Below are 14305 nucleotides of genomic sequence, written 5' to 3' on the forward strand. Positions count from 1 at the left end.
CACACACACACACACACACACACACACCAAAAAGAAGGGCCATCCACCTATCGCTCCTCTCCCTTCTGAACGTAAGCCTCCCTCAACCTTAGGACAGTGCATCTAAGGCCTTCAAGAAAAAAATAATAAAAATAAAAACGTCTAGATAACACTAAAGACAAAACATACTGCACATCACAATAACCCTTTTTTTGTCAGTTCGAAAAAAATAATGATAAAGGAAGAAGAATAACCTGAAAATAAAAGAAAATACAGATAAAAACACGAAAGAGGTTAAAGGAAATTCGAAACAGGAGGCAAAGAGGAGATAAAAGGAAAGCAGTAGGAGGGCGGAGAGGGAAGATGGGTGGAGGAAGGAGAGGAAGGGAGGGGAAAAAAGAGAGAGAGGAAGGTAGATGGAGGAAGGAGAGGAAGGGAGGGGAGAAAAGAGAGAATAAGGTAGATGGAGGAAGGAGAGGAAGGGAGGGGAAAAAAGAGAGAGAGGAAGATGAATGAAGGAAGGACAGGAAGGAAGGGGGGAAAAAGAGAGAAAGGAAGGTATATGGAGGAAAGAGAAGAAGGGAGGGGAGAGAAAAGAGAGGAAGGAAGGTAGATAGATAGCTGCAGGGAGGGGAGGGAAGGGAGGGAGGAAGGATGGAGGAAGGGGAGGTAGGGAGGGAAGAAAGGAGAGCAGGAGGAGACCGGAGAGCGAGAAAGGTGGATGGAGGAAGGAGAGGAAGGAAGAGGAGAGAAAAGAGAGGAAGGTAGATAGACAGCTGCAGGGAGGGGAGGGAAGGGAGGGAGGAAGGATGGAGGAAAGAGAGGCAGAGAGGGAAGAAAAGGGAGGCAGGAAGAGGATCGATTAGTTACCAAATAAAGCTACAACGAGTTTTATCCTCACGTGTTTCCTAACCTTTTATTTTTTTTCTTTATTGACTTTTCCCTTGCAGTCTCCGTCTCTCTCTCTCTCTCTCTCTCTCTCTCTCTCTCTCTCTCTCTCTCTCTCTCCCCGCTAGCGTTTCTCTTTCTCCTTTGGTTTACTTATTCATGGCCAAGTGACACTTTTTTTTTTTTTTGCATTTGGTGACGCGGTGACCCACTTCATCCTGTTTTCCGGCAATAATAATAATAGATGTTGAATAATGTTTGTTTGTGAAGTTTCATTTTCGTTGGAGTATATGCGAAATGGTGTTCATAATTATATGCATGCACCAGTGTGTGTGATCCCAGACACACACACACACACACACACACACACACACACACACACACACACACACACACCAGCGTTACAAAATTATCGTACTCAGCCACTCAGCACATCATATTGCACGGTTTCTGACTTACAAATATCGGAAACAAACACCAGTAAGTAACGCTTTTAACGATAACTTTAACTGGAATCTCGTTATCCGTGTGGCTACAAGAGTTTTGGGCACTGGAACTGATAAATGCGATGTTCTGAGTACGATAATATGGTAACGCTGACACACACACACACACACACACACACACACACACACACACACACACACACATACATACATCTCCTTTGAAGGCTTGTGTTTGCCAGGCTTACCTTGAACCAGTTTATGACAACGCTTTGTGTGGAGACAACTCACCTTCTGTACCTTGCCCTGAACAACGACCTCCATTCTCTCTAACGTTTTCCCATCAACAAAAAGAGATGGAGTGAAGCTCTGAAAATGGATACGTTATGTACTGCGCTCAGGGAAAAAGTATAATATTAAAAAAATGTGCAAGGGTGAGTTTCTCTGCACTGTCATTATGAAAGCGTTGTCTGAAAACAGCGCACGTTGCTGGAACAACAGAAAGAGACAAATCTGTTTTTTCTTCTTTTGAGCTTACCGGTGCAAACAGGGAGCGGCTTTCCTAACACACGGCGTAGTTCCTCGTGTGTGCGACGCCCCTAGAGCACGGACAGACACGCTCCGGCCAAGTCCACGGCTTGAGTGTGACCCGTTTCATCACAACTTACTGTCAAAAGTCTTTAATATTTTTTTTATTTATATCTCAGAGTCAGAAAGACAAAATGATGCTCAAGTATTTATGAAAGCTTTACGCTAATTATTGCAGGGAAATCATTTCAAAATCATGAGCGTAAACTGAGAGCCTCCAGAACACGTATTAGGGGGGTTGTGACTTGGCGCCGCAACTGCAGGCTTATATGGCGCCGTCCAGAGCAGGTAAGTAATATAGACTGCGACTCATACACATCACAAATAAACGGAGGCAATACATTTTCTTTGGTAAGCTCGCATGGCTCCCTCAAAACTCCTATAGCAGGCGGAACCTATAAGCTCAAGAAAGACTATATACATGGTTTTCTTTTCAGTTCTAGACGAGGACGAGGACCAAGCAAGCAAGATGGCGCCACTATAAAACACTTGCCTGCACCATAACGGACTGGGGCCAAAGACTTACGTTTCGTCTATGGCGCCCATAGACGAAACGTAAGAAAAAACACCCTATGACCGCGGACTCAAATAAAAAAAATATATATTTGTTGCGAGAGACATTCACAGAAATCCGTGGAGGAAAAAATTGGCAGACAAGAGACACAGGGGACAGTTACTCAGACGCGCACTCACGCCCGAACACACACACACACACACACACACACACACACACACACACACACACACACACACACACACACACGAGGGCACGCGCGGATAGTCTAAACTCCTTTCTCTCCAAACATTAAGAAAAAATGGAGTTCTTTCATTTTTCTTCATCTTCGCTGGACTTGCAAACTTTCAAACGTTTTTTACTTTCCGGAACAAATACACAAATACTCGAGAGGTCAAAGTGTCTGAGTGAAGACTTTGGAGCAGTAAACCAAACGAGTTCTGAAATATATTGTTTATTGGAAAAACGCCGGAAGGAGAGAACGCTTGAGTGGGGACAGACTCGGCGGAGGAGAAGAACAGGGGATTGCAATTTTACAGTGTGGTGATTGCGAGTGAAATAAAGAGAAAAAGGCACCGACCGCGGAAAATCCATTTGCCTAAGAAACCTTCCGTCTTGCGTCTGGCGTCTACCGCGGCAATTCTTTTACTCTGACTACGTACGGTTTTTATTTGCACAGAAACAAAGAAAAAAGAACGCGACAGAGACAGACACACACCAACACAAACACAGACAAACAGAAATACAGTGACAAACACACAGACAGAGACACAGACAAAGACAGACAGACAGATGGAGACAGACAATCACATACATATACAGGTAGAAACTGCGACGAACAAAGACAGCTAAACAGACACACACAGGTAGAAAGAAGAAAACCGAACAAACCGATAGGGACAGGCAAACAAACAGACACAGACATAAAGAATAAATAAAGATGCTAAGGGACAAGGTTATGGGGGAAGAGAAAAAGGCGAGAGCAAATATTTACGACAGAAAAAAAAAGGCTGGAGTATGTCATTAGGAGGAAAGAGGGAAAGGAATATACGACTGAAAAACAAAACGAAAATTGGAGGATTGGAGGCCACCTTTAACAAAGAAAAAAGAGGGGAAGTGAAATAGGAAAACTAGCCGAGTGAGAGATGAGGAGGGGGAAGAGAGCAATGGAAATTCGGGAACGATTATTTAAGGGTACAATCAGATGGAACAGGCATGAGGGAGAGGAAAAATACAGGCAGGAAAATTACTGATATGCAGCGAGTGGGGGGGAGCAGGGATGACGGGAGAGGGCGGGGAAGATTTTGCGCCCCCTCCTATAGGATTTTCTTCTCTCCCAGGATCTTGCAGAAGGAAAGGCTCCGCTGCTTTCACTCTTGCATATTTGCCGAGAAAACAAACGATAAAGTAGGAGGTGAATAGCTTTCTTTCCGACGAGCCGTGTGTGTGTGTGTGTGTGTGTGTGTGTGTGTGTGTGTGTGTGTGCGCGCGGCAAAGGAAACAGCTACAGGGCAAAAATATGTGTGTGTGTGTGTGTGTGTGTGTGTGTGTGTGTGTGTGTGTGTGTGTGTGCTTAAACAAACAAACGCCGTGTGCACCTGAACGTTACGAACTAAAGATGAACAAGTAACACATGGAGGTTGGTAAAGTTCAGAGTGTGAAGCATTGACGTTTATTCATTCAGAAAAATAGTTTTCACTCTAGGAACGAGAACATAACTATAAGGCACAGACTCTGCAAAAGTAGCGTGGCGAGTGAAGGCGCAAAAAACTCTGCCCAAACATCAAATACAGAAAGTCAGTCTCCTGCTCTCTGAAACTTTTATACGTGATATGCGAACTGAGTTACACACCCCTAGGAGCTATTACACTGGGCAGAGTTTTCGTAGATCTTCAATCAAACCACGATTTCCGCTGGCGTGGTTCTCATATTTCCGTGGTTTTCTGACGTGTCCACGATCTTCCAAAGCTACGGTAGATTTCACTGAAGGACGACGGTATTACTCACCATCTTCATCAGCAGCAATAACAACGAACAACTGAGAGCCACGCTGACGGAAATCGTGGTTTGACTGAAGATCCACGGAAATTTTGCCGAGTGTAATAGCCCCTTACAACGAAGCAACTAGTGAAGGCAACCACCACATCAAGAAGACAAACTTGTGGAAACTATATTCATAATTCTGAAATATGCCACCACACATTAATAAAATCATATTACGTACGCGCTGACATGATTTCTTGACACCAAATATAATCATCAATGTGCGCCTTCTTCCTGTGCAATGATTCGTAACCTGAGTTCGAGCAAGGGCCCTCCCAAGTTCTTCTCCCCGCTCTAGTCGGCAGAATTCTTGGTACACTTGTTCGAGGTGTTAAAAATCAATGCAATGTTTATTTTCGTTGTTTTCTCATGTGTGCTGTCTTTCAATCCTCTGTGTGTATGTGTGTGTGGGGTGGTGGGGTGGGGTGGGGTGGGGGCTTCCTGCTCGTGGTGTCAGGGCTTCGGATGGGTTCGCCCACAACACAAATAATCATTCCGGTAATTGACTGAAGTACCTGCCCGTCTACGACCCGCCAGCAGCTGCCTCCACACCAACAGCCAAGAGTTATTCTCCCTTCAGCTGGCCACAAGTGTCACTCAGCCTTCCAGCCCCTTACCTGTCACCTAACACCCCTCTCCTTGTGATCGCTTGGACGTGGCTAAGGATCTACTCGAAAGGCAGCTTGTTACGTGGGCAGGTTACAATATAACGTGTGAAATTTTGTTTGTGAATAATTCTTTGCATATAAATCATTGTGCACTATGTAAGTAAAGTATTATATATAACTGACAGTAAGGTGATAGGAAGATACTTTTATTTAGATCAGTTAGTTCTTTTATTTATGAGTGTGGCTGATTTTTCTCCTTTTTAGGATATTCAGTGAGTGGAAATATGATAATCCCACCCATCCCTCTTTTCTACAGCATTTTCTCTGGTGCCCTGCATGATACCTTTATAACATTATTTTCTTGGATAGCTTTCCCTCTTTTCATACTTATCACCGTTTCTTTAATTTCGTCCTTCATTACTGTCGGGACTTCTCTGATAACTATTATGACTTCATTTTGAGGCCGCGTGTCTGAATGATATAGTTTACCGTGGGACTCTCCAACGACTGATTTTTCTTAAGGCAAACATCAGTTTTTTCCTAATGCCACGTGACCTGTTGACTTCTCTCACACCTGAACCTCAATATAGTTTTGTTAATTTCCATCATAATCTTTCCTTCTTCTTACTTTCTTTCTCTATTTATAGTTTTTTGTAGGTTTAACTATTTCCTTTTTGTATCTGGTCGATTGCAGAATACAACACACACACACACACACACACACACACACACACACACACACACACACACACACACACACACACACACAAACAAACAAAAATCAGTTTTCAACAATCACACAGTTTTACTGGATAAGTATAAGAGTATAAATATGGTTTGCATTTTATTCATTCAATGTAAATTATGTACAAAATCGTTAGAAACATTCAGCGGGAGCAGACACGGAGGCAGCGGGGACAGGAGCACAGCGGCGGGCGAGCGGCGCCTTGCTCGCCCGCCACGGTCAGACATGGTCAGGAAAGGTCACTTTGAACAGCTGGCGACCAAACAGTATCCACAGGACACCTAGAAGACAGCTCCGACACCACGGGCTACGGGCGGCCAGGCCTGGGCCGCCGTGCACGTGATGGGCACGACTTATTTACCAAACACTATAGTGCTGCATGTCATCAGACCCTCCACACTTAATGGGTGTGCTGCAGGTGAGAAAATAGAGACTTTAGAATCTATGTCCTACTTTACAATTCACGCCAACTGTTGGCGTGAGGTGAGCACAATAACACACGGCCTACACAACGACCGTTCAGCACATGCACTTTGTCACCAGACACCACGCCGGGACACAAGGCATCGGCTGCACAACCACAATCACCACATGAACTGAGCCACAGAACCATCAGCCACAGACTCGCGTGTTGCTTGACACTCCTTGGTCCACAAGACCTCAACAATCCACGCGTTCGTTGTGTCGCCACACGGCCGCCAGGGGCCACAAATTAGCGATGCTTGTAAAGCTAGGCTTTACACACCACCAACGTTCATCTAGTCCACTGCCTTGGGCGGACCGCCGGGTCCGCCTCGGCTGAAAATCAGTAGGCGAGGCCGAGATATCTGGTGGAGCACTCGATGGGGAGTCCGGAGAGTCCTCTGCGGTAGAAGTGGCGTGTTGGCGGCCTCAGGATCTTCTGTTGTGGTGATTTCTCTCGCCGTTCGCGCTCCACCTCCTTGTCACAAGCGAGAGAGAACAATGACCACGCCCTCCTGAACTGTGAGCGTCGCCCTCGAGCCTCAGGTGTCACCGAGGACGTGGAAGGAGTAGTTTCCGTTGAGCTCTGTTCGGTGACCTTTGGCGGCGGTGGAAGACTGATGGAGGTGCTGTAGTGGCTGCGTCGTTCGTTGGCCGGATCCCGTTCTGTGCGACGTTCCTTCGACCGACTGTGTCGATGGCCGAGGTCTTGGCTGCTGCTGGGACTGACGGAGTGTTTCTCGGGTGACTGTCGGGACCAATCCACAAGGCGCTCCACGTTGCTGCTGCCACCCATCCTGACGGCGGATCCTGGCTTGGATTTGGGCGACGTGAGACAGCTGACGCTTGAAGTGTGGGGCCGTCCTGTGGGCTGCTCCCGCGGCGAGCTGTACCAACACTCGTCCGAGAACCTGAGCATCTTCTGTCCTGGGGCGAGGGTGGCGGCGGGGACGTGGGTGTGCTGGAACTGCTTGGTGCGAAGCCTCCCCTCGGCCGACACTTCTCTCCTGGTGCTCGACGCCTTCGCCGCTGAGGTCGTCGGGGAGTCGGTCACAGTGAAGTCAAAACTCGGCATCCTCTGAAGCCTTCCTCGTTGTTTCTTCTGAGCAGAATTTTCATTGTTCGGGTAAGTGATGCTGCGGAACTTGATAGAAATCTTGTTGGTAGCCATGGTGAGCGGTGCTAGTGTCGTCTGACGGACAATCAACAGGCTTCTCGTCCCCAGTGTTGTCGCTCCGCAGGACTGAAGGCGTGAGGGTGCCGCTAGAAGGGCGTCTCTAAAGTGGCATGTCCCGCCTCTCGCCGGTATATATAAGGCGGGGAGACGGCTCCGCCCCTCTGCGTCAGACCTGTTGCCAGAGCACCGCCCCGCTCCACACACCTGCGTCTCCTAATCTTTGTATTAACACAATGGGACACAACAGGTTACTCGTCAACGTAAAAGACACATTGCATGCAAATCATTAAGGTCAATACCCACACACGGACGATCCTCACGCAATCACTTAATAACACGCCGCTCAGTCCGCCTCGGATGACACTGGCGGGCGAGTAATCATCTTTTGGGATCAGCGAGGCTTTCTTGTCGGGAGGAGGACCAACCTGTTGCGGAAAACACCTAAGTCCACAACGCTGACACTGTCCCTAAGGCTTAGTGTGTGTGTGTGTGTGTGTGTGTGTGTGTGTGTGTGTGTGTGTGTGTGTGTGTGTGTGTGTGTGTACATATGTCAACAGGTTCGTCAAGTCAGCCCATGAGTGCGTGGAGGAGTCAGCACAAGTGCGTAAGCCGGGCTGCCTCACGCTGACTCACATCCTCTGTTTGGACCTGTTGCCGCTGGTGAGTCACACGCCATCACTCGCTCCACACCCCAAATGAAGAGGGAGATTCACCTCGACGAGCCACGCCACACCGTTGCCACCCAGCGTTTATTCTTCATCGAGTGAAAAGAAAATCAATAATGCAGTACGTCGCGCCGCGCGAGCAGGGCCGCTCAAAACGCCTTCTTCCTCAATAGAAATACCTAATGAAACCGTGAAAACTAATTGATATACGTATATCTATATAACAATATCAATAATCATAATAGTAAAGCACTGTAGAGAATGCTAAGAGATATGGATAATTCGAAAACAAAGGGTCGAAAACAATGAAAAATATCAATAAAAATCTTTCGTGTGTATAACAATTAACTAAAAATAAAGGACAGGAAATAACACCAAAAGAACAACGCATAGAGGCGAGGGGAGCAACGTTAATTTCTCGCCGTCACTGGGCTCTGGAGGCGCCGCTGAAGAGCCACTACCCAGACGGCAATGGTCCTTAGCCTGCCGGTGTCCCTGAGGGCTTGCGAGGCGGGAGGGAGGGAGTGATGGACACTGGGCCGCCGCCTGACACACGGGTATCGACCAGACGTGACCTACATGCTGCAACGACCTTGTCTCACGCCCATCAGGTGAATGTGTGTGTGGGGAGGTGTCTATGTGTGTGTGTGTGCGGGGGGGTCTATATGTGTGTGTGTGTGTGTGCGTGTGTGAGAGAGAGAGAGAGAGAGAGAGAGAGAGAGAGAGAGAGAGAGAGAGAGAGAGAGAGAGAGAGAGAGAGAGAGAATAAATAGATTGATAGATAAATATATAGATAGATAAAGAGAGAGAATAAATAGATAGATAGATAGAGAGAGAGAGAGAGAAAGAGAGACAGGCAGACAGATAGACAGACACACATACAGACAAAAGGACAAACACATACAAACAGACACTATAAACACTTGCCTGTACCAAGACGCACTCGGGCCGACCATCAGGACAGACAGACAGAAAACAGAGAATGGCGCCAATAAAATATGTATATCAGAAGTTGCAATTTGTTTTAAGTGAAGAATGTCTCGGAAGAATAAATAAAAAAAAATAAAAAAACAAGAAAAAAGGCGCCAGTAATCGATATATTGACGCAACACATTTTATTAACGCAAATACCATAAAGTAGATGGACTGCTTAAAGTGCAAGGGCGGCAGGTCTGTAGTCGTTGTAGTAGTAGTAATAGTAGTAGTAGTAGTAGTAGTAGTAGTAGTAGTAGTAGTAGTAGTAGTAGTAGTAGTAGTAGTAGTAGTAACAGTAGTAGTAGTAGTAGTAGTAGTAGTAGTAGTAGTAGTAGTAGTAACAGTAGTAGTAGTAGTAGTAGTAGTAGTAGTAGTAGTAGTAGTAGTAGTAGTAGTAGTAGTAGTAGTAGTAGTAGTAGTAGTAGTAGTAGTAGTAGTAGTAGTAGTAGTAGTAGTAGTATCAATAGTATCATCATCAGCAGCAGCAAGAGAAGATAAATTAAAGATAAATACAAAGTGGAGAGGAAAGGATGAGGCGCGCGTGGCTGATGGCGACACGTTTCAGGTTTAATGACGGTTTTCCAGAAACAAATTTCGAGAGACTTGATAAATATTGCAATCTGCGGTCTTTTGTTACCAGTTTTCAGTATTTCATGGATATTGTTTTGACTCACTTATGAACCCCTCGACGTAAGTAAACTCCTTGACCTGCACCTCACCTGCTGCGTCCTGAAAAGAAATACAAAAAAAAAATTCTACTGTCGGGGTCGTTGTCGTCGCCAGGACGTGGTGAGCGAACTCTGTAACGCGTAAAACAATTATGAAAATCAAGGGAAGGGTCAACGGCCTGAGGCCACACTTTACCGATGGGGCTCCTGTGTCGGCTCATCAACCCCAACGACTAAGTAACACGCGGGGACAATAATTAAGGCAAAGACACTGATTAGTAAAAGAACACTTCCTTTCTCTCACCGAGAACGAGTTGAAGGACCTCTGACGACCCGCTCCTCTCCTAAGCGTTCATTGCCACCTCTTTGTTCTTTGCGGCAGTAATTGCTGGAGAGGTTAGACACAACCTTTTACTCTTAAAAGTATCTTGAACCTTAAAAAGTATGCAGTAAAAATTTTGTCAATCAAAGGATCCTCTGGTTAGTGTGGCGGACACTGTACCTTGTAAAGAATGGAGAGTGTCAGAAATAACAGGATAGTTGAGGTTTAGTCATCAGACTCAGCCCCTCTCCACACCTGTCCTGGGATGCGTTGGGAGAACTATGCATAGTATATATATTTTTTTAGGTGTGAAGGGAGTTCCGATTACCTGAGTAATTATAAACTGTAGGAGCAAGACGGAATTAGAAATTGTGGACACACATTTAATTTCTAAGTTGGAAACAGACGAACATGTCAGTTAATAAAAACCCTGATTCATTATTGTGAAAACTATGAAAATTGAGGAAAAGGTCAACGGCTTGACGATCTCACAGTGATACTCGGGAGCCTTGTGTTGGTCCATTGTTCAGCGAGTGGGTGCAACGCGAGCAGGGGCAGGAAACTACAACACTTTGACCGGATATTTCAAACTCGCAAAGGCATAAAAAATACACAATTCATTTCGTTCCTCATTGATTGTACGTAATGCCTCGCCCCGGAGGATGTGCTTCAGACAAGCTTACAACGGAACACACTTTGTAGAGCTAAAAAAATATATATAATTTCCTTCCGATAAGAACGAAAAATAGTTAACAGACTTATGGAAAATTCACTAACTTTAAAAAGCCTTCTGCTCACACCAATTATGAAGCGATATTTCATGCATCGTGGCCAATTTAATAAGTCTGTGACAAGACGATGCAGAGGAACACAACATCCTGAGCACCTTGATAAAACCCTCCAGCCGGACGCACCTCCCCTAGGCCTCTCGTTCTTTTTCTTTTGTCGGAGCAGTGTCTACATAGCGGGCTTTTTTTGTTCCGGTTTTTTTTTGTGTTTGTGTTTTTTTTGCCCTTGAGCTGCCTCCCTTGCTATTAAAAAAATTCCCTCAAGGACGAGCAAGAGCCAAAGGTCACCAAAGCAAATACCTGACAGAGTGACCTCGCCTGACGGTAAAGAACGCGCCGTACGACCCGCGCCTGTCTGTGCCGTTAAGGTCACCGAAGAGATGAGGAAACACAGACAGAAACTGAACTCTAAAGAAAACTCAATGAACCCTCGACACCAGTAAGCCACACACACATGTCCCAGAGAGAAAGGGAAGAGGAGGAGGAGGAGGAGGAGAAGGGGGTTTGAGGAGGAGGAGGAAGAGGAGAGGGAGGATAAAGGGTAGTGTCGCCTCCAGCCCGCAAGTCGAGAGAGCAGCACACAGGCCCCCACGACCTGTACTCTACGCCTCTAATCATCTTGCCTCCTCATTAGCCTCATATTGACTGGCGGCGGCAGTGGCGGCGTCGGCGGTGTTGTTGGTGGTGGTGAGTGGAGGAGGTAGTGTGTGGTGATACTGGTTAAAATTGGTTCCTGAAGTGTAGGCAAAGCTGGAGGTGATGGTTGTGGATACATTCTCGTTCCCTCTTTATTGTATATGTATCTATCCATCTACGTGTGTATTTATCCATCTGTCTATCTATTTTCATTAACAGAAACTTTTCATCCAAAAATAAAGACATAAACCCACCACTACCAAATAATTTAGTCACACCTCACTTACGATATACGGCACAGCTTTGGCCTCCCCACCGAACGAAGGACATTCTTAAATTAGAAGGTCTTCAACGTAGAACAACAAAGGTAATCTGTTCCTTGCAAAACAAACCTTACGATGAAAGGATATCATATCTTAACCTTTTTTCTCTTAACAAATGCCACCTCCAAGGAAAACTGATCGAATGTTGCAAAATACAAAGAGTTTATGATTGACGAGAAGTCTCGGAGGAGATACATTTGCACAAAGTGTAAACAAATACATTCAGACTGCATCAATGTTTTATTAACCAACGTTGTCGCACGTGGTCTGTCCTTAAACCCAAGTGAAACGACTTCAAATGTAATGGCCCCCAGTGTTTGTTTTTCTGCCATTGTGAATAAGGTTGGGCTTTCTGTATCTTCTCCGCCAGTTCTTCTTCCCCGCACAGATGCTTTCCATATATAAGGGGCTTGTCCGCCCTCGTATGGAGTATGCCTCTCACGTGTCGGGGGGGCTCCACTCACACAGCTCTCTTGGACAGAGCGGAGTCTAAGGCTCTTCGTCTCATCAGCTCCCCTCATCTTACTGACAGTCTTCTACCTCTTAAATTCCGCCGCCATGTCGCATCTCTTTCTATATTCTATCGATATTTTCAAGCTGACTGCTCTTCTGAACTTGCTCACTGCATGCCTCCTCCCCTCCCGCGGCCCCGCTGCACACGACTTTCTACTCAAGCTCATCCCTAAACTGTCCAAACCCCTTATGCACGAGTTAACCCACATCTCCATTCTTTCATCCCCTTCACTGGTAAACTCTGAAACAGCTTTCCTTCGTTTGTATTTCCCCCTCCCAATGACTTGAACTCCTTCAAGAAGAGTGTATCAAGACACCTCTCCATCCGAAATTGACCTCTCTTTTGGCCATTCTATACTTTTCGCTTTGTTGCCCTTGAGTTGCTCTCTGTGCTGTAAAAAAAAAAAATTGATTCACTTAAGGCAAGCTCGACCGCCACTTCCTCCATCTTCATATTCACAAAGGTAGAAAAGCAAACACTTGGGGGCCATTACATTTGATGTCGTTTCACTTAAGTTTAAGGACAGACCACCTAATCTGGATCATAGGGTTTGTGTGGTCTGGTTATCTATGCAAATCTATGTAAATTTATCGGTCAAGGATGCACAGGCTGGCCTCAAATGACTATTGATTGTTCTGAAGGCGTGAAGCTGTACTGAGGGGGAGAAAGGAAGGGGAGGGAGGGAGGGTAGAGAGGAGGGGGGAAGTTTGGAAGACATGGCAGGAAGGGAAAGTGTGTGTGTGTGTGTGTGTGTGTGTGTGTGTGTGTGTGTGTGTGTGTGTGTGTGTGTGTGTGTGTGTGTGTGTGTGTGTGTGTGTGTGTGTGTGTGTGTGTGTGTGTGTGTGTGTGTGTGTGTGTGTGTGTGTGTGTGTGTGTGTGTCATGATATTCATATTTTATCCCATTATTACTTCACATTACATTATCTCCCCCCTCCCCCCCTTCTCTCTCTCTCTCTCTCTCTCTCTCTCTGTATCTATCTATCTATCTATCTCTAGCCGGAACGCACATCTCATTTTTGGACAACTTTTGAGCAATGATTTAGCAACACACAATTACCCTCTCCATACTTTGCCAGCTCGTCTTTGCTGTTTCTTCTTTCAGAGCCATTCCGCCTAATTGCCTCCGTCCGCGAAGTTCCCGGAGGTCATGTTTACGCCGCGGTTTGTTCGCTAGTGTCTGTCTTTTTTTGTTAGAAGGATTACGCAAAAAAAGAACTACCAACCCATGTTTTATCAAGCGAGTAGTAAAGTTGTAACAATTTAGGATGACCTCGATAAAAGTTGACTAAATGACTATGAAAAAAAAAGGCGGAATTCTGCGGTCTTCGAATAGTTTTGTTTTGTGAGTGTTTTTCTTATCCCTTATCTACGTTTTTTTTTTACAGCAAGGGAGGCAGCTCAAGGACTTCTGCAATTATATTTATTTCATTAATTTACCGTCCATGTTATATTAGTTCGAAACGCAATGTACCCCGTCCTAATTCATTCCTCCTTCGTCTCATTACTTTCATGATTTGCCATATCATTGCTTATTTATTTTGTCTTTATTCTTCTCGGGTTAAAATGTTCAATGGCTAGAGTTTTACCTTATTAAGCTCCTACATGATATTAAATTTCTAGCGGGCTTCTTTCTCTACATTATCTTTTTGTTGCCCTACGTTGCTCTCTGTGCTGTAAAGTTGCATGAATGGGTTATCGCTGACTTATTTAATTTTTTAGGAGGAAAACAACGGAAAATGACTGAAATAGAAACCCCAAAGCAATAGCAAAAGGATGAATAAGGAACCTGAGGACGCAAGAGAAGGGACTGACAGCTGACGAGGACCATTTACGAGAAGCATCAACCAGACAAAATGACAGACAGACACAGACAGATGTACCCAGACAGACCCAGACAAGCCTTTCCTTCCTAGAGCAAGAGTGACGACCCCATCACCTGCGGAGACCCAAAGATTACCCAGCAATG

At 45.5% G+C, this 14305-nt stretch overlaps 1 protein-coding gene across 1 annotated transcript; it reads right to left on the reverse strand.

Moving 5' to 3' along the window:
* Nucleotides 1-5894: 5894 nt before the first annotated feature.
* On the reverse strand, nt 5895-7923 carry LOC126987654 (uncharacterized). The gene has a single exon (XM_050844782.1). It carries the CDS (start codon nt 7439-7441, stop codon nt 6614-6616), a length of 828 nt encoding a protein of 275 aa, XP_050700739.1. The 5' UTR covers nt 7442-7923; the 3' UTR covers nt 5895-6613.
* Nucleotides 7924-14305: the final 6382 nt, after the last annotated feature.

Source organism: Eriocheir sinensis, chromosome 66 (genome assembly GCF_024679095.1).
Source record: "Eriocheir sinensis breed Jianghai 21 chromosome 66, ASM2467909v1, whole genome shotgun sequence".
NCBI lineage: Eukaryota > Metazoa > Arthropoda > Malacostraca > Decapoda > Varunidae > Eriocheir > Eriocheir sinensis.